Raw genomic sequence first — 20,063 nt, 5'->3', positions numbered from 1 at the left:
TATTGATGGATGCCCTGCTTTTCCACTTTTAGAAGTCACGCAGCACGTACAGCTTCCAGTCCGTGCTCCTAGCTGGTGTGATATAACTCGACTTACCATACAAAGATGATGAAAGTCCAGCCAAAAGCAGAGATGTGTGATGTTTTATTAGCCTGAGTGCTCTTATCTAAAGTAAAAGCAGATTTTAAAAATTCTGGAATGAGCTAGTAGACCTATCCTCACTGCCTTTTGGAACCCCAAGAAGTTGGTCCCATTCAAGCAGGGGCTAGAGTTGGGAAACCTGTCAGTCAGCCAACCAGCCACCAATTATCCAGTGCCCCTGTGTGCCCACCCTGAGCTCGGCATGGGGAGCAGTGCTGTGTGGGAGGATACTCAGAGACTTCTCTTTGGAGAGACCCTGTTGGTGAAGGGTGGCCAAGAGCACAAGGCAAAATGTGCCACTGCCAGTAGCTCCCGTAAGAGCTCAGGGAGGAGAGACAGCCGTGGCATGGGTGGTGAAGGAGGGCACCCCAGAGGAGGTGGGCTTCCCACGGTAGGTTCTGCACCAGCAGAGGGTGGGCATGTCTGTGGGAGGACCGCTCCCATAGCCCTTTCATTCACACTCTCCAGACGTGGAACAGATGGCCATCGACTGGCTGACAGGCAACTTCTACTTTGTGGATGACATCGATGATAGGATCTTTGTCTGCAACCGAAACGGGGACACGTGTGTCACTTTGCTAGACCTGGAGCTCTACAACCCCAAGGGCATTGCACTGGACCCTGCCATGGGGTGAGCGGGGCAGGCAGGGGCACTGGCCCTGGAACAGGGAGGCAGAGGCTGTGGTAGAAGGGAGGGTGCCCAGTGTCCAGACCCCATTTAACATGCCATCTGCTCACAGGAAGGTGTTCTTCACTGACTACGGGCAGATCCCCAAAGTGGAGCGCTGTGATATGGACGGGCAGAACCGCACCAAGCTGGTCGACAGCAAGATTGTGTTTCCTCACGGAATCACGCTGGACCTGGTCAGCCGCCTCGTCTACTGGGCCGATGCCTACCTGGACTACATTGAGGTGGTGGACTACGAGGGCAAGGGCCGGCAGACCATCATCCAGGGCATCCTGGTGAGGAGGAAGTCTTGGCCGGGAAACCCTTCTCTGGGCCTCTTGGGAGGGCGGGGGACAGAATGGGAGCGTGGTTGCCCTGAGCCCTCTGGTAGGGAGGGGGTGGGCACGAGCATCTGGGGGGAAGGACAGAATATGGCTTCCACTCGGACGGCCACAGTCATTTTAGAGACCACCTTTTACTTCCCTTTTCTCATTTGAGTTGGGTTCTTACACAAGCCCCTGGAAAATGAGCAGTCAGGTGTCTCAGTTCCCTTTTGGCGGCTGAAAAAAGGCAGGATTCAAAGAGGTTAAGTGATTTGCTTGAGGTTACACAACTGGGAAATAGCACTTGCACCTAGTCTAGAAGCCCTTCCAGTTCAGAGATGACATCTCTCTTCTGGGATAATTAGGGTGACCCTCCATCCCGATTTGCCTGAGACTGTCCCAGTGTCAGCCCTGAAAGTCCCCTGGGCCAGTCTTGGACAAACTGGGACAGTTGGTTACCTTAGATACATTATGCAGGTAGCAGAGGCTGTTATCAGGCTTGCTTGGGGCCAGTCTGTTCTCTCAACCTTCCCAAAAGCTGGGAGCTAGAGGCGGGCTAAGAATGTTCCCTGTGGACAGAGTGTAGGGCCCAACTCTACTTCAGTGCAAAATCATCCCATCATTGAATGTGTGCCTAGTTCTGAGAGGGATATGGTTCCTGCCCTCAAGGGGTTCGAGCCGAGTGGGTAGAGTAAACCCACAGATCACCAGACAGTGGATTACAGCCAGAAATGGAGTGTGGAAGGAGAGATTGTCCTCTCTGGTTAGAAGATTCCAGAAGCCCTTCAAAGAGATGCTCTGTGAAGGATGGATGGGATTTGACAAGCATATCTCAAGAACAGGCTAGTCCAGAGGAGACAGGAGTAAAGCACGGAGTCAGACAACTGTGGAATGAGTTTGGGGATGCAAGTTACGGAGTCTGGAAGAGAAGCTGAGGGGCTCACCAGGGGCAGAGGGAGGATTCTCTTCTCTTCTCATGTTGACCGTTCCTGCCTGCCCATCTCAGATCGAGCACCTGTATGGCCTGACCGTGTTTGAGAATTATCTCTACGCCACCAACTCAGACAATGCCAACGCCCAGCAGAAGACAAGCGTGATCCGTGTGAACCGCTTCAACAGCACCGACTACCAGGTCGTCACCCGTGTGGACAAGGGAGGTGCCCTCCACATCTACCACCAGCGGCGTCAGCCCCGAGGTGAGCGGGGTTCCACAGCCCCGCTAGGGACACCCCTGATTCTCTTGTGGCATGACTGCTTCTCCTAGCCATCCACCCCAGACTACCTCCTCTCCACCGTCTGCTTCCCCTGCCGCCCCTTCCTGCCCGTCAGCCTCCAGATCCCACCCCCAGGGAGCCCCTTGCCCCTATTCTACTCAGGACGTAGATCACCCCTCCCAGTTCCCTGGCTGGTCTAGAGTAGAAGCGCCTGGCTGTGGGCAACAGTGTGACTCTGTCCCCTGACCACAGAGGTCCCCACCCAAGAGTCTGAAGGCTGGGTGGTGTCAGAGCAGAGGAATGCCGGTCCTGTGGCTTCCGAATCCCCAGAGGGGACAACAGGCACAAAGACCTTAGCAGGAGGGAGAGTGGTCAGACTGCAGGAAGCCTTCTCAAGGCCTGGCACAGGGGCTTTGAGGGGTCCTGACCAGCTCTCCACTCTGCCCCAGTGAGGAGCCACGCCTGCGAGAATGACCAGTACGGGAAGCCGGGAGGCTGCTCCGACATCTGTCTGCTGGCCAACAGTCACAAGGCGCGGACCTGCCGCTGCCGCTCCGGCTTCAGCCTGGGCAGTGATGGGAAGTCGTGCAAGAGTGAGTGACAGGGAAGGGCTTGTGTGCCTGCTGGGGTGGGACAGGAGGGGTCCTTACCTGCCTCCCATAGCCCAGCTGCATCTGTCTGAGATGCAGAAAGATGGAGGGGCTTACCCAAAGTTTCGCCCTGGTGAGGGACAGGGATGCGACTTGCACTCCCATCCGAGAGCAGGGCTTATCCCGCTACCCAACTCAGGCTCCGGAGAACACTGTCAACTGGCCCATTCATCCCTTCATTCCTTCCTTCATTCAACAGGTATCTAGTGAGCACACGCTATGTCTGGCACTGTCCTGGCAGTGAGGGTTCAGCAGTAAACAAGATAGACGTTGTCTCTGGCCTCATGGAGCTTATAGTCTGGCAGGGGAGGCAGACAAACACATAAATAACTTGAGGTGAGGGTAGGTGTTAGGAAGAAAATAAAGTGCAGCTTAGAGTTAATGATGACAGCGAAGGCTCCAGTTTAGACAGCAGTCAGGGAAGGCTTCTCTGCGGAGGTGATATTAACGTCAAGCGCTCTGTGAAATGAGGAAGTGAATCATGTACCTGATAGGAGAGCGTTTCCGGCAGAGGGAATCTGTAGTGCCGAGGCTCAGAGGCCAGCGTGAGCTTGGTGTGCCGGAGAGCAGAGAGGCGGCAGGGGGACGGGAGCGGGGCAGCGCGTGAGTGAGGGGAGATGAGGAAGGGTGTTGGATTATATTCTAACTGGAATGAGAAGCTCTGGGTGGCTTAACAGATTTGATTCACGTTTGTAAAAATGATCATGCTAGCTGCTGGGTGGAGGATGGGCAGCAGGGAAGTGACAGGACGCTGTTTTTGCGGTGTAGGCAAGAAGTGATATGGCTTAGACTAGGATGAACAGAGGAAGTGGTCAAAAGGGACCTGATTCCAACATATTTGGGCCACTAATTTCACTACTCAACAGAGAGCACTTACTGAAGACATGCTACTTCCACCCCATTTCTCACCCCTAGAGTGTATAGGAAAAACCCCCCAGGGCGTTGTTCCCTGGACCTTACATGCTTATGTGTCTGTCCATGTGGTTCAGACCCCCTGCTGTCCCCACACCCTTGACCCAGTACAGCCGGGGCATTGGCTGGGTGGTGGTCGTGTGTGTGTGTGTGTGTGTGTGTGTGTGTGTGTGTGTGTCTGACTTTGTGCCCCTCCTTGTGCCTGCCTTAGAGCCGGAACACGAGCTATTCCTCGTGTATGGCAAGGGCCGGCCAGGCATCATCCGGGGCATGGATATGGGGGCCAAGGTCCCCGACGAGCACATGATCCCCATCGAGAACCTCATGAATCCCCGGGCCCTGGACTTCCATGCTGAGACCGGCTTCATCTACTTTGCCGACACCACCAGCTACCTCATTGGCCGCCAGAAGATCGATGGCACTGAGCGGGAGACCATCCTGAAGGATGGTAAGGGCCCCAAAGTGGGAGGTGTGTGGATGGGACCCCCAAGGCACACGCCCACCTGAGGCAGGAAGTGATTTGGGGCCTGGGCATCTCTCTCCTGGTGCCCTTCCAGCGTGGAGAGTCCCCAGCTGACTGGCTAGCTGGGCTGGTTGGCATGGAGATGAGGGGATAGACAGATTGACCCCTGGGTGACCCCCTTCTTGGCTGAGCCGGAAAGAGGCCGGAGGATGGATGGCTAAGGCAGTGTGGGCCGTCCTTGCCAGCCCTTGGGAAAACTCAGGGTCTCTCTGCCATTGGCTCTGAGCCCTGGAGCTTCATGCGGCCCACAGCCGGGGAGAGGCCTGAGGCTCTGAATCGGCGCAGACACACCGGCACACGTGTGTACACACAGGGTCTGTGCAGCCAGACCTCACGGCCGCCAAGAGCTGCATGCTTACATGTCCTGAGAAAACTGTGTTTTGTGAATGGAATCCAGTTTTTCCCTCTGAGCTGCCCCAGCAGGTCAGCAGTGCACTGCCTTCTGAATATCCATCGGCGTGGAGGCTCTGAGCCTCCGAGCGAGCGCTGCACCATGCCTCCCGGGTGTTAGGAACTCCCAAACCTGCACTTGGGCCCCCAGGACAGGGCTTCCTAACCAGTCAGTCTGGCTGGTGCTGGTTACCACCCCTCGGCCTGCTCTCCATCCCCCACCTCGGCTCAGAGAACCCCAGCCGTCAGCAATCATAAGACTTCGGGGAAATCAAAAGTAACTCCTCATCAGGAAAGGACTGGGGTTCCCTATACCAGGGATGCTATTTAGCTTGAGATGAAGCCTGTGGCTAAGTGAAAAATCACTTCCTAACTTATTCATTTTGTTAGCTCAGGAGTTTTAGGCCTGGGACGTGGCGTCGCACTTGTGCCCAGAGCCACATGCCTATTGCTTCAGCTGTCCACCCCAGCTCAGGTCCTGACGTGCCTTCTCAAGTGAGCCCACGTGTGCCATGTAGGTTTTCTTGCTGCCATGTGCAGCTTTTTTTTTTTTTTTTTTTTTTTTTTTTTGGGGTACGCGGGCCTCTCACTGTCGTGGCCTCTCCCGTTGCTGAGCACAGGCTCCGGACGCGCAGCCTCAGCGGCCATGGCTCACAGGCCCAGCCGCTCCGCGGCCTGTGGGATCCTCCCGGACCGGGGCATGAACCCGTGTCCCCTGTATCGGCAGGCGGACTCTCAACCACTGCGCCACCAGGGAAGCCCTGCCATGTGCAGCTTTGAGAGACCCCGACTCAACACAGATGTGGCAGCACAAACGACCTCCCAGGCTCCTTCCTCCAACCTCTCATTCCATCCCCTCCCAGCCACTGTCTAGGGCACAGGAGTCTCCCTGCATTCCCCACTAGCCAAGTGCTCCAAGGTGCAAGTATCTTAAGAGCCAGAGGCAGGCAGATTTGAGCCTCCTTTGAGGCTCTCCCTCCTTGCTCCGCCCCGCCCACTGCAGGCATACACAATGTGGAGGGCGTAGCTGTGGACTGGATGGGGGACAATTTGTATTGGACGGATGATGGGCCCAAGAAGACCATCAGTGTGGCCAGGCTGGAGAAAGCTGCTCAGACCCGCAAGACCTTAATCGAGGGCAAAATGACACACCCCAGGGCCATTGTGGTGGATCCGCTCAATGGGTGAGTCCTCCCACGGCCTTGGGAGGGGAGGAGCCAGGGACTGCGTGGGCCTCAGGACTGGGGGATAAGAGAGAGAGTGGACAGGGGAGGGCAGCCGAGGTGGGATGCTTCGGTGAGAATTGGGCTGAAAGGGGAAAAGGTGTCCCCACCTACAGGGCAATAGGAGTGATGCTCTAAACATATGCATAGAAATCTGGCCCTGTCACTCCCAGCGGGCCCTCCCCTGGCTCCCCTTGCCCTTATCAGCCCCGGGGTCCTACAGGGTCTGCCTGCAACTCGTTTGACCTCATCTGCACCTCACATCCTGCATTTGCAAGTTCTGTCCCCACTGCCTGCTGTCTGTTCCTTAAACCAGCACTCCAGCTCTTCCTGCCTCAGGGCTTTTGCTCTTGGAGTTGCCCTGCCTGGGACTCCCAAGTATTTGCATATGTGGCTCCTGAGCATTCACATCTCAGCTCAAATGCCACTTCCTCAGAGACGCCTTCCCCACCGGCTGCCCGGGCACTCTCCATGCCATGCCCCTGCTTCGAGTCCCTCCTGACTCCTATTGCTCTGCGTTGTGTGTGACCCTCTCGACTGACTTGTTTCTTGTCTGTGTCCTGGGTGGGACATATCCGTACAAGAGCAGGGGTTTGGCTGCCTTGGTCTCTGCTGGGTCCTCCAGCGCCAGAACTGTGCCCAGCTCAGTAGGCATTCAACAAATATTTGTTGAATGGAGGAATGAATGAATGAAATATGTGGGCTAAGGGTGAGCAGGGCAGGAAGACCCCTGTGAGAAGCTCTGGGATGGCCCGTCTGGATTGGGATCACAGGGGAGGATGTTGATGGCAGGGGTGGCTATGTGGTGCTGACCAGTAGCTGCCCACAGGTGGATGTACTGGACTGACTGGGAGGAGGACCCCAAGGACAGTCGGCGAGGGCGGCTGGAGAGGGCCTGGATGGACGGCTCACACCGAGACATCTTTGTCACCTCCAAGACAGTACTTTGGCCCAATGGGCTGAGCCTGGACATCCCAGCTGGGCGCCTCTACTGGGTGGACGCTTTCTATGATCGCATCGAGACCATCCTGCTCAATGGCACGGACCGGAAGGTGGGCAGGCGTGCACCTGTGTGTGGGTGTTCATGTGTGCATTGCTGGACCACATTTCTGTGCGGGTGGGGCTGTGTGTCTGAATGTGTGGGCGTCTGTGTGTGTCCGGGCCTGTGTGCTTCACGTGTGTTTACCTGTGAGCCTGCGGGTGTGTCCCTCTGTGTGCTTGTGTGCCTATGTCTTACGTTGTTTGAGGATTAGCTTCTATCGGAGTATCTCTGTGACCATGCACATGGTCTGTGGGCCTGACCACCCGTGTGAACACCTGAGCATACACCTCGTGTGCACCTCTGCCTGGTTGTGCACACGCAGGCAGCACACACTGGCGTGTGCCTGCACTGTGTGCCCCTGTACAGGTGCGAGATGCCTAGAGACGGTGTAGACGCACGCTCGTTCATTCCGGGGGCTACGTGCTTCATCCATGAGCCCCGTGCAAGTCTAGGCGTGTGGACCGAGCTCTTTCATGGTATATAAGGCCCTTTGTGGTGTGGCCCCTGACCGTCTCTGTGGTCCTCTTTCACCCTCTGCTCCCTGCGTCCCGGCACTTGGAACAGCAGCACTAGACAGCTTTCGAGTCCAGCACACGTCAGGGTGCTGCCCTCTGCTGCCTCCACCCAGCTCCTCCACAACTGGCACAGCACTCAGGGGCGGGCCGCCTCCTCTGGGGTGTTGTCTCCAGACCCCTCTCCGCCGTGGACAGCCTTGTGTGCCTTTCCTGAGACAATAGGCAGCTCCAGCGAAGGGATCCCGTCTTTTCCATTTCTTAGTGCTACCTTAATAGATCCTGGCAAATGTGTGGTGGATGAAGAAACGAATGTATGGATCCTGGCTGTCTGCTCACTACTCTGTGTGTGCGTGCGCGCGTGCGCACGTGCGCCTGTGTTGGAGGGATATGAATGAACATGAATCAGCCCGAGAGAGGACTGTGGGCATCTCCCCATCCGCGCTCTGCTGGGTTCAGGGTCTGGCACTTCACGGTGTGCACACTTGGGGGCTTCTAGGCTGATGGGGGAGACAAGTCCCACACCCAGGCCATGGACATATGAGTGTACAGAACACTGACCCCCCCGGGCCTCCCTGAGGCACCCCCACTTGTCTCCCAGCTCCTTGGTCACCTCTTCTCCATTCCTAGATTGTGTACGAGGGTCCTGAGCTGAACCACGCCTTTGGCCTGTGTCACCACGGCAACTACCTCTTCTGGACCGAGTACCGGAGTGGCAGTGTCTACCGCTTGGAACGGGGCACAGGAGGCGCGCCCCCCATCGTGACCCTTCTGCGCAGCGAGCGGCCCCCCATTTTTGAGATCCGCATGTATGATGCCCAGCAGCAGCAAGGTACCCCTGGGCTGGGACTTGGGTCTGGGGTGGGACCTAGATCGGGGGGTGAGGCTCCTGTGGTGGGTGAGGGCACTCCCCAGGGATCCTAGGCTCTAACTTTGGAGACTCTCGAGAAGAGAGGCCCCCACCCCAATTTGACCTTCTGTGTTCCCCATCTCCCCCCTGCCCCATGACTGCATCTCCTCTTCTTCAACCCCTCCATATTTCCTCTTTCTGTCTCCTCCTTTTAATGCGTCTCCTCCCCCGGCCTCTCATCTCCCCTCTCTGGCCTTTCCTGACCCTGCTGCAACCCATCCCCTGTCCTCCCCCTCCTTCCTCCTCCCACCTGTGACCCCTCCTTCACAGTGGGTACCAACAAGTGCCGGGTGAACAATGGCGGCTGCAGCAGCCTGTGCCTGGCCACCCCTGGGAGCCGCCAGTGTGCCTGTGCTGAGGACCAGGTGTTGGACACAGACGGTGTCACTTGTTTGGGTACGAGGGGCCCAGCTGGGGTGGGAGGTGGGGGAGCAGACCCCAGCAGGAGGAGGCCACGGTGTCCCCGTCGGAGATGAAGGAGGCAAAGAGGGCCCTGGGGGCAATAGGAGGTGAGGGATGGGGTGAGAGAAGAAGGCTCTGAGGGCTGGAGGGTGTTTAGGGGTGACCGGGGGTGGGAGGTTTGGGAAGGCATGAAAATCAGGGAAACCAAGTGAGGAACAGGACAGCTATGGAAAGAGAAAACCATTAACTTCTTTTACATTTATTTCCGCATTATTAAATTTATACAACAATAGTTCAGAATATTGGAAATTAGAGGAGAGAAAAAGAGCCCAATCTCACCAGCAAACACCACTATATTGTTAGTATTGTGGTAAAGGCACACCATCCTTTTCTCCTTAGGTGGGTTTTCACATGGTTGGAATATACTGTATATAAATGTTTTCTGCCCCTTTTGGCTCATATATGTCACAAATTTTCTGTGTTATTATTGCATTATTTTAAATAGCCCCATTTTTTAATAAAAGCGGGTCATGCTCATTGTAAAAATAAATGAACAGTATAGAAAAATACAAAAGAGAAAGTACAAATCATCCCAAATTCCACCACCCATAGATTGCACCGTTACCATTTCAGTGAACAACCTCCCAATTTCTCTACATATTTACTTTGGTGTTCTGTTTCCTGCATTTGTCACTTGACAATGCGTCGTGAACACATCAGCAGAATTTCTAATGGCCAAAATATATTTAATTGGGTAAACATCCGTAATTTACTGAACCATTTCTCTACTGTTGGATGTTTAGGTTGTTTCCAGTTTTTTGTTGTAATCACAGCCAGCGTTTATTGAACATGGACTATGTACTACACATGGTTATAAGCAGTCCTAATGCAGTAACTCATTTACTCCTTAAAATATTCCTGTAGGGAAGGTATCTTTATTACCCCAATTTATAGATGAAGAAATTGAGGCCCAAAGTTAGAGCAGGGGTTTGAACCCAGGAACCCTGACCCAGAGTCTGTTTATTAATCACCTCCTCTGCTATTTCTTATAGCTTCATGCCTTCCCATATTCTGGATGATTTCCTTAGGATAGAATCCCAGAAGTGAAAATGGGTCAGTGGGCCATAGTGTACACCTAAGAGTGAGTGACTGAGGCCAGGTGCAGGGCAAGAGGATTGGTGAAGAGGAGCTTAGAAACTGAGGGGCCAGCATTATGGAAGAGTCACCTGTGTGCACATTGAAATCACCAAGAATAAAGAGGGAGTGATTCTGGAGAAAGTGACCCTGAACCAGGAGCTAAAAACCCTTAAGGATGCTGGGGACTAGCCTGGGGTCCTTTGAAGTAGGGGTTCGTATATAGTCTAATAACGTGAAAGTCAATACTGATTTTTCAGAGGGGAGAGAGGGGGAATGGTCTGGAAGCACAGGTGAGGAGCAAGGCGGACACATACAGCCTCCAGGTCCAGTGGTCCTTGGGACCCACAGGATTAGAGGGGGTGAGAGATGGGTCAGAAAGGCATGCACAGAGCAGTGGGGTCCAGGGCCAGGGACTGACATGGGCGTCCTGGGCTTCCTGAGCTTACCCTGTGCAAACACAAAGGACGAAGTGATTTCACTGCTGATAGCCAAAGGCAGACGGTGGTGGTGAGGTGTGAGCTTTCACTCCTGCCGGCAGAGTTGATGCATTTGTGAAGGAAAAAGTCCAGGGACCAGAGCAGGGGCCGAGGGTCCTGGAGATGACTTCCAAGGGGCAGTTCATGGAGATGGCAGGGAGGGGCAAGGGGCGGGCTGCTCGGTGGGGACAAAAGGATGGGGGGCTCTAGGCTCTCTTGGAAGCTCCTTTATTCTCAGACCACATTGAGGTACTGGAAGCAGCAGAGCAAACATCACCCTTGTGGCCTGAGAAAGAGTTGCAGTTTCCACCCAGATAATTTCTTCACGAAGAACTATGCACTAGGAAAGATGACTGTGTATATTATTTTAAAATCATAAAACAAGCCAACAGAGGACAGGGGGCTCAGCACCTGTCCGTGACCTGGGTCTGACTTTCCCCCTCACGCCTCGTGGTGCCCACAGCAAACCCGTCCTACGTGCCCCCACCCCAGTGCCAGCCAGGCGAGTTCGCCTGCTCAAACAGCCGCTGCATCCAGGAACGCTGGAAGTGCGATGGGGACAACGACTGCCTGGACAACAGCGACGAGGCCCCCGCCCTCTGCCGTGAGTCCCTGCTGCACGGCCGGCCCTCGGGCAACAGCTGGAGAGCTGGGGGCCCCTCCCTCCGGCTGACCCCTGACCTCTCCCTCCTCAGATCAGCACACCTGCCCTTCGGACCGGTTCAAGTGCGAGAACAACCGTTGCATCCCCAACCGCTGGCTCTGTGACGGGGACAATGACTGCGGGAACAGCGAAGACGAGTCCAATGCCACTTGCTCAGGTGTGGGAAGGGCGTGACCACGCCGGCACCCCTCAGTCACCAGGGCAGGGCAGGCGGGGGAGCCAGGATTGGGAAGACAGAGGGGCCTCAGGGAGAGAAAGGAGCACGGGGCACCCAGGGCAGAGGGGAAGGGAGGACAGGGTTGGCTGGGAGGCCCGTGCTTTCAGGGGACAGAGCACAGCTCTAGGTTGGGGATGACAAGCAAGGCGGGTGGATCTTCTCCTTGGAGGACACCAGCGACCCCTCGAGAGACGGGGTGAAGCGTCCGGTGTGAGACCACGTAGGTGATTTTGAATGATGTCTCTAAGAAGAATAGCTTTGAGGTCCTTGGGGAGACTTCCAGAGAGGCAGAGAATAATAGCAAAGCAAGTGAAATTAAAGAGGGGACTCAGCTGTGAGCACTCACGCCCATCCCTGTCCCCAGCTCGCACCTGCCCACCCAACCAGTTCTCCTGTGCCAGTGGCCGCTGCATCCCCATCTCCTGGACGTGCGACCTGGATGACGATTGTGGGGACCGCTCCGATGAGTCAGCCTCGTGTGGTGAGCAAGACAGCAGGAAGGCCAGGCTGGCACGGGGAGGGAGGGCCCACGAGAGCGTGCCCTGGGGCGGGAGTGCTGGAGAGACCCTGCAACTTAGTACCTGGGTGGCCTTGGGCAAGTTGCTCGATCTCCGTGGGCCCCTGTGAGATTCATCTGCAGAGTGGGGATAATACCGGCATCCACGTCACAGCACTGATGTAGGGGTTCAGTGAGATCATGCGCGGAGAGCACTCAGCGCACGGCCTGCGTTTGGTAATTAGTTGCTTAGAAAAAAAGGATGCTTAGAGGGGTAGGAGTGAATGGGCAGAGTTCCAGGCCAAGGCACCTCCACTTAGCCTTCCCTCCCCCATCTGGCTGGGCTGAGGGCTGCTGGTTATGGGTTGCTAAATAATCTTGAGGACCCTACTCAGCTACTCTTTCTCCCTGGCAGCCTATCCCACCTGCTTCCCCCTGACTCAGTTTACCTGCAACAACGGCAGATGCATCAACATCAACTGGAGATGTGACAATGGTAAGAGCTTGTTTCCCTTCACCTGCCCTGATTCTTAGGCAAGCTAGAAGCCACAGCCAGGCCCTGGGTGGCAGGTGAAGGGGTTTTAGAATCAAGCCGGGGCCTTCCTCCAGTTCACAGAAGTCCCCCTGGGTTGTCCGGGAGAAATAAGGACAAGCTAGAAACACTGTGGGGGAACCAAGATGGACCCAGGGGATACCTCGCCCATCACCTGTCAGTGCCATTCCTCCCCGGGCAGGGCCTGAGCTGCCCATCCTCTGGCAGAGGCTCAGGGGCCAGGGAGAGATGAGCAAGGAGAGCCCATGCCCAATGCCATTCTCCCTGCAAACCCCGTCTCCTGGGGTCCCTCCAGGCTCTGGCTCCAGACTCGGGAGCCCACCTGGCGGTCAACCCTGGACCAGGTGATGTCAGCCATGGGGGCCAGTGGACTGTTGTGTCTGTGCCGTCTTGGGGCTCTGGTCGTGTCTGGTGTGGTGTTGTGATGTGTTGCAGCAGTGGCTCGAGCCCTGGCTAATGTGTGTGAGGATGTATTGGGTCAGCCCCACGTTGCCCCTCATCTTTGCCGTGTCTCGTGTGCCAATGGTTGCCTTGGCGGTTTCTGTGTTTCAGAGAAGGATTGTGGGGACGGCTCTGATGAAAAGACCTGTCCTGAGCCTGCCGGTCAGTGCATAGAAGCACATGCACCATCTCCCCTAGAGCCCCAGCTGGCCTTGGGCCTCCTCCCAGGAGCCCCATGCAGCTCCCCACCCCAGAGCTCCTAGGATGTGAAGGAAGAGCAAGGAGGGAAAAGAGAGAGGAAATGACAGAGGGAGAAAGAAAACAGTGAAAGGGAAAGCAGAGAGGGCAGAAGGAGCCTTTCACAGGAGAGATGACAGAGAGGCGGGGACAAGAAGACCAAGACATGGGGGAAGGAGAACGTCAGAGATGCAGAGGCAGCTGGAGAAGAGGCAGGAACACAACCCAAGGGGTCGGCCAAACCCGTCTTCTCAGGCGTCTTGAAAATGTGAAGGGAAGTCTGGTGCCCCCCCCCCCCCCGCTCCACGAGGCCCAGAAAGCGGGACATTGGCTCAGTCAGCCTCAGATGCCTTCAGGAGGGGGCCCCCCCGGCCTTCCCAGCTGCAGGCAGTGCCCCTCATGAGCCGGGAGCCCAGAGCTTGGGGCTGGTGATGCCCACGCTCAGGGCGGGGCCTGATTAACACCTTCCCTCCCCAGCAGAGAGGCCTCACCTCTACTCCGCCCACCTTTGTCCCGCCAGAGCCAGAGAAATCCCTGCCTTTCCCCCAGAGCAAGCGGACCCCTGTTCCCACACCCTGCTGAAAGGGGAAAGGGATGAGTCCCAGCCCCAGCCCCAGCCCCAGCCCCAGCCTTCCGAGATTCAGGGAAGGGCCCTCCTGGAGCCTGCCCCGCCCCTCTCTCCCTGCCCCCCTCACGTGGGCCATGGTGCATGCTGCAGTCCATGCAGTCTCTGTGTCTTTTCTGTTTTCTGTTTTCTCAGTGGGAGGGGTGGGGCGGGTCGAGGGTGGGAATGGGGAGGTGGGAGTGGGGGCCCCATGCTGGGGTCATAGAGAAGGCCACTCGCTGACCCCCCACCCTCCTCTTCCCTTCTTGCCTCCCCCCAGACAATGACTGTGGGGACAACAGTGACGAGGCCGGCTGCAGCCACTCCTGCTCTAGCACCCAGTTCAAGTGTAACAGCGGGCGCTGCATCCCCGAGCACTGGACCTGCGATGGGGACAACGACTGCGGGGACTACAGCGATGAGACACACGCCAACTGCACCAACCAGGGTGGGCACCTAGGGACCAGTGGGGTGGGGACCAAACCATTCCACCATCCATCCACCCTCCCCACAGCGTGTTGCCACCATCGGGAAACCAGAGATAGCCCAGACGTGGCTCTTATCCTTCAGCAGTTTCCAGTCCTGTGGGAGAGGGAGGTTGTCTACAAATCATTGTCACACGCTGTTAAGATCTCAGGCTTTGCAGTTGGGTGGCCTCGGGTTTGAGCTCCATCTCTGCAGCTTACTGTCTGGGCGGCCTCGAGCAAGTTACTTAATCTCCGTGGGCCCCTGTGAGTTTCCTCTGCAAGGTGGGGATGATAATAGCACGGGCATGATCACGTGGGTGTGAGGTTTCAGTGAGACGGTACGCGGAAGACACACAGCTCGTTTTTGGTAGCTGGTAGCATGAAAAAGGGATGCTCAGAGGGGTAGGGGTGAATGAGCCCAGTGGGGACCAAAGGAGAGAAGGGTTGGCTCTGTGGGGTCCCCAGTGCCGAGGCCTCCGGGACCTAGCGTCTGTGGGATCCCCCGTGGAGGCGGGGGTTACTGGAAGGCACAGACCTCCTCAAGGGGTGTTGGTTTCTCATCCCTGGCCGATGGTTACCATGGAAGAATGCAGACCCGAGATTGCCCTGACCTCAAGAGAAGTCAGAAATGCAGATTTATATGTGAAATCTACCCATTTTAAAGCACTGGTGTATCAGTTTCCTAGAGCTGCTGTAACAAAGAACCACAAACTAAGTAGCTTAAACAACAGAAATTTATTGTCTCACAGTTCTGGAGGCTAGAAGTCCAAGGCCAAAATGTTGGCAGGGTTGGTTCCTTCTAAGGGTTATGGGGGAGAATCTACTCCAGGCTTCTCTCCTAGCTTCTGGCGTTCGATGGCAATATTTGGCGTTCCTTGGCTTTTGCATGCTTCACCCCGATCCCTGCCTCCGTCTTTCATGGCGTTCTCGCTGGGTGCGTGTCTGTCTCTGTGTCCAGGTTTCCCCTTTATATAAGGACGCAGTCATATTGGATTAGGGCCCACCCTAATGACCTCATCTTAAGTTGATCGTCTGCAAAGGAAGACCTATTTCCAAATAAGGTCATGTTCACAGGTACTGTGAGTTAGGACTTCAGCATCTTTTTAGGGAGAGCAGATCAACCCATACAACTGGAAATTGATTTGAAAAGTTTTAAAAACATGGCAGACCAAAATCTCTCTGTAGGCCTCATCTGGCCCCTGGACCACCAGTTTACAACCTCTGCCTTGTAGAATTAAGGTGTGCATAGTGGGGACAGTACTGAAAGCACTGAGTACCCACTGCAGGCCCGGCACTAAGAGGGAGGATGGGGAGGGACTCCCGAGGCCCAGGAAACAGTCACTGAGCCTCGAGGGCCGTCTCTGAGAAGGGTCGGGTGAGTGGGACGGGTAATAGTGCCTTGGGATTCTGAGAAGAGGACCCCTGGAGCCCCGTGAAGTGGTGAGGTGGGAAGAGCTCTCTGCCCCTCACAAGCTGGGTGAACTCGGACAAGTTGCTTCCTCTGAGCCTTGGCTTCCTCCTCTGTGAAGTGAGAGGAGGTGTGCGGGGGCCTGGCCCGTGGGAGCAGAGATGTCGTGATTGGTAGCAGTTGTTAACTATAGTTGTGAGCTGGAATGGTCTGGGACCATTCCGGCGGAGGTGGGATTTGAACTGGGCCCCGAAGAGGGATTAGGCTGTGGGTAAATGGACAAGAGAGAGGGTCTTTTTTTTTTTTAATTTTTTTATTGGGGTATAGTTGATTTACAATGTTGTGTTAGTTTCAGGTATACAGCAAAGTGAATCTGCTATACATATACATAGATCCACCCTTTTTTAGATTCTTTTCCCATATAGGCCATTACAGAGTATTGAGTAGAGTTCCCTGTGCTATACAGTAGGTCCTTATTAGTCATCTATTTTATATATAGTAGTGTGTAGGTGTCAATCCCAGTCTTCCATTTTATCCTTCCCCCCCTTACCCCCGGTAACTAGAGGAAGGGTCTTTAGATGGAGGGTGGGAGTGGCCTGGAGAACCCAGCAGTAAGACTTCGAAGGTGAAACTGAGTACTGCTGCAGGGGCCAGTGGGGCTGGGTGGGGCCCCTCAGACTAGAGGGGACAGCAGGGAATGAGGCAGTGCCTGGAGGGGGCAGATTACAACAGCAGGTGAAAGCAGGTCAGGCACTGGGGACCTTCAAAGGATCTCAAAGCTGGAAGGTGATAAGATGTAGGAAATGCTTTCAGAAGACGATCCTGGAAGGGCATTAGACTGGAAAGAGGTTCGGGGCCCTGAGGAAGGAAACTCGGCTCGGGGGTTGCTGCTGAAGTCCAGGCATGAGATGAGCGCGTTGACCGTGTTCCTGGTGGGGCAGGTCGGGGGAGCGGGAGTGTGAGGTGAGGCTCGCGCACAGTCACCTGTGCCTCGGGTGCTGCTTCCGCTCCTTCCCCAGACTCCTGAGTCAGATCTCACCAGAGCAGCCAGTGTGATCCTACAGAACATGTCAGATCTCTCCCTGGCCCTGCCCTCGAGCCTGCACTGGCTCCCTGTACACTTTGAATTCCTGCTGAGCCCCGCTCCATGGCCTGCAGGACTCCCCCAACCTATCTGACCTGCATTCCTGCCACTCATCTCCTCCTTCACTCTGCTCCAACTGTACAGCCTTCAATATGCCCTGGGCACTTTTCCAATATGCCCTGCACGGTCCTACCTCAGAGACTTTGCACTAGCTGTTCCCTCTTCCTGGAATGCAACTCCAGTTAATCTCATGGCTCACGTCATTCAGGCCTCGGCTCAAACGTCTCCTGCTTAAGGGCCTTTCCTGACTGTCTTGTCTCAAGTAGCATCCCATCCTCCCTGACCTTGACCTGGCTTTGTCTGCATAGCCTTGCTCACTACCTGCAGTTCCATTCTGGATTTTTGTGTCATGTCTTCACTGTTTCTCTTGCCTGTTAGGACTTCAGCTCCACGAGGGTAAGGACTTTGTCTTGTTCATGCTGGCACCTGAAACAGTGCCTGGCACACAGTAGGTGCTCAATAAGTGTTTGTGAAGTGAATGAATGAAACGGAGGCTAGGCTGAGGTGGGGGCATTTGAGCTCTGGCTTATTAGCAAATTGCTTATCCAGTCAAGCTCTCGTGTGTAAAATAGGGAGATTAGACGAGGTGATTTCTGAGTCCTGGAAGGTGTAATAGCCCTGACTCTGAGTTAGCGCTTTCGAGGGGTGTCAGCAGGACTCAGAGAACTCTCCATCCATCCCTGCCTCAGCTCATAGCCCCAGGCTGGGTGTAGCAGGAGGGGGTTGAGAAGGTAGAGATGGGAACAGCTGACCTGGAGCCCTCAACGCCCCCGCCCCTCCCCCACCCCCCGTGCCCTCCACCTGTCCCCCTGCAGCCACAAGGCCTCCTGGCGGCTGCCACAATGACGAGTTCCAGTGCCGGCTGGATGGCCTGTGCATCCCCCTGCGGTGGCGCTGCGATGGGGACACTGACTGCATGGACTCCAGTGACGAGAAGAGCTGTGAGGGAGTGACCCACGTCTGTGACCCCAATGTCAAGTTTGGCTGCAAAGACTCTGGTAAAAAGGACTGAAGGGAAACAACATGGACAGGAGGAGACCCTGCTGAGAGCAGAGCAGTGGCAAGGGAGACAGCACTGTGCTGTGAGGAGTGGGGTGGGGACATTGTGAGGCAAAAGGCTGCACAGAAAAAGCTTGTGCCTGATGCAAGGGGGAAGGCATGCAGGGGCCAGGGCCTGCACTAAGGGCCCTGGGAGCCAAAACCCTCACCAGTGTTGAGCTTCAACACCTCCTACAGATTCCTACCTTCTTTGTTGCCCATGTGAATTTGACAGAAAAAGCCTCAAGGTTCCTAGTGGACCCCAAGGCCTTGTAGTCGTGACCCTGTTAGAGAAGCTCACTGGGTCTGGGAAGAAGGGCACAGAGAGCCCTGCTGCCCAGGCCTGGCCCCTCATGCTCTACCCATCCCCCAGCTCGGTGCATCAGCAAAGCATGGGTGTGTGATGGCGACAGCGACTGTGAGGACAACTCGGATGAGGAGAACTGTGAGTCCCTGGCCTGCAGGCCACCCTCACACCCCTGTGCCAACAACACCTCGGTCTGCCTGCCCCCTGACAAGCTGTGTGACGGCAACGATGACTGTGGAGATGGCTCGGACGAGGGAGAGCTCTGCGGTGAGGCCTGGGCCTACGAGAGGCCCCAGCAGAGGAGTGGGCAGGGGGGCTGGATAAGGAGTCTGGGCCAGGCCAGGGCAGTGGAACAGGACAAGCTCTGTGGGGAGAGGCCTCAGACTGGAAAAGGACAGCTGTGGCAGCTGGGCAAGTAGTACCCAGAGCAATTAACAAACACCCGTGTCGATTTAGGACTCACTTTGCCAAGAGGCTGTGCTAAGCGTCACACTGTTATAGCATTTAATCCATAAAGGAGCTCTGTGAGGCAGATATGATCCTCACCCCCATCTTACAGATGAGAAAACTGAGGCTCAGAGAGGTTAAGTAACTGGCCCAAGGTCACACCGCTCGTGAAGTGCTGCGGAGACAGTGCAGCGCAGCCCACTCAGCCACGGCTCGTGCTGCAGAGCCGTGCAGCGCAGCCTTATCTCCTCTGAGCCAAGCAGAGTCAGGTTCTCGGAGGAGAAGAGTAGGAGATAAGGACGGGCCCTGAGAACTGCTGACGGGTCATCCTTCAGGGCTGGCAGGTCCCAGGGCATGTCAGAGGACCCAGAGCAGGACACTCCCTGCCACAACCCCTCCAAATCACACCTACCTCAGAAGAGAGAGAGGAAAGGGGACCCTCCCGGAAAGAGGCGAAAGGCTGGGGCCCCCACGGTGGGCTCAAGAAGGGGCAGGGAAATAGAGGCCAGAGAGAGATGCAGCCACAATCGAGGGGTGCTCCTCAGGGGAAGGAGAGGGTTGGTCCTACGTGGTGGGTGCCAGGGTCCCAACCCTGGTCCCGAGGGAGCCTGGGAAGCAGTGGGACAGAGGAATGGGAAGGACGCCACAGGCAGGGTGCCAGGGTGCCGTCTCGGCTACTGGGGACTTGGGGCCCAGCCAGGCCACGGTCCTGCCTCCTTCCAGATCCTGACCCTGGTCCTGTCCCTCGCTCCCCACCCCCCAGACCAGTGCTCTCTGAACAACGGTGGCTGCAGCCACAACTGCTCGGTGGCACCTGGCGAAGGCATAGTGTGCTCGTGCCCTCTGGGCATGGAGCTGGGGCCTGACAACCACACGTGCCAGATCCAGAGCTATTGCGCCAAGCACCTCAAGTGCAGCCAGAAGTGCGACCAGAACAAGTTCAGTGTGAAGTGCTCCTGCTATGAGGGCTGGGTGCTGGAGCCGGACGGCGAGAGCTGCCGCAGCCTGGGTGAGACGTGGGTTGGGGTGGCCGGGCAGCTGGGCAGGCCGGGCAGCCCCCTGAGCTGCAGTAGGCTGGACTCGGGCGGCCGAATGCCGGAGGCTGAGCTTTCCATCCAGGCCTGGTGCCAGGGCCCAGGACAGGGTGGGCCTTCCCCTGGACAGGGTGGCTCGGAGGCAACAGGCCCCTTGTGACCCTATCACACTCCTCCTCAGACCCTTTCAAGCCGTTTATCATCTTCTCCAACCGCCATGAGATCCGGCGCATCGACCTTCACAAAGGGGACTACAGCGTCCTGGTGCCCGGCCTGCGGAACACCATCGCCCTGGACTTCCACCTCAGCCAGAGCGCCCTCTACTGGACCGACGTGGTGGAGGACAAGATCTACCGCGGGAAGCTGCTGGACAACGGAGGTGACCACCGCCTGCCCAGGACCGACGCGAGGCCCAGTGCACCCAGACCGGGCCCTTGGGCACTCAGAACCATGGGACCGGATGCAGGCTGCCAGGAGCAGAGGC

The 20,063-nt window shown here is 56.3% G+C and overlaps 1 protein-coding gene across 1 annotated transcript in view; it reads left to right on the top strand.

Annotated features, from left to right (window-relative positions):
* The window catches only part of LRP1 (LDL receptor related protein 1), a 79,563-nt gene that overhangs the window by 24,241 nt on the left and 35,259 nt on the right, over positions 1–20,063 (top strand). Inside the window, 18 exon segments of the mRNA XM_032644886.1 lie at positions 610–772; positions 882–1,104; positions 2,138–2,327; positions 2,795–2,938; positions 4,119–4,355; positions 5,824–6,004; positions 6,873–7,095; positions 8,228–8,429; positions 8,778–8,903; positions 10,986–11,126; positions 11,218–11,343; positions 11,768–11,884; positions 12,315–12,395; positions 14,015–14,182; positions 17,569–17,751; positions 18,165–18,365; positions 19,309–19,554; positions 19,761–19,958. Coding sequence (XP_032500777.1) covers positions 610–772; positions 882–1,104; positions 2,138–2,327; positions 2,795–2,938; positions 4,119–4,355; positions 5,824–6,004; positions 6,873–7,095; positions 8,228–8,429; positions 8,778–8,903; positions 10,986–11,126; positions 11,218–11,343; positions 11,768–11,884; positions 12,315–12,395; positions 14,015–14,182; positions 17,569–17,751; positions 18,165–18,365; positions 19,309–19,554; positions 19,761–19,958 — 3,150 coding nt within the window.

The sequence above is a fragment of the Phocoena sinus genome, chromosome 10 (assembly GCF_008692025.1).
Source record: "Phocoena sinus isolate mPhoSin1 chromosome 10, mPhoSin1.pri, whole genome shotgun sequence".
NCBI lineage: Eukaryota > Metazoa > Chordata > Mammalia > Artiodactyla > Phocoenidae > Phocoena > Phocoena sinus.
The sequence above is the reverse complement of the archived record's forward strand: the minus strand, read 5'-3'. Positions and strand labels throughout refer to the sequence as shown.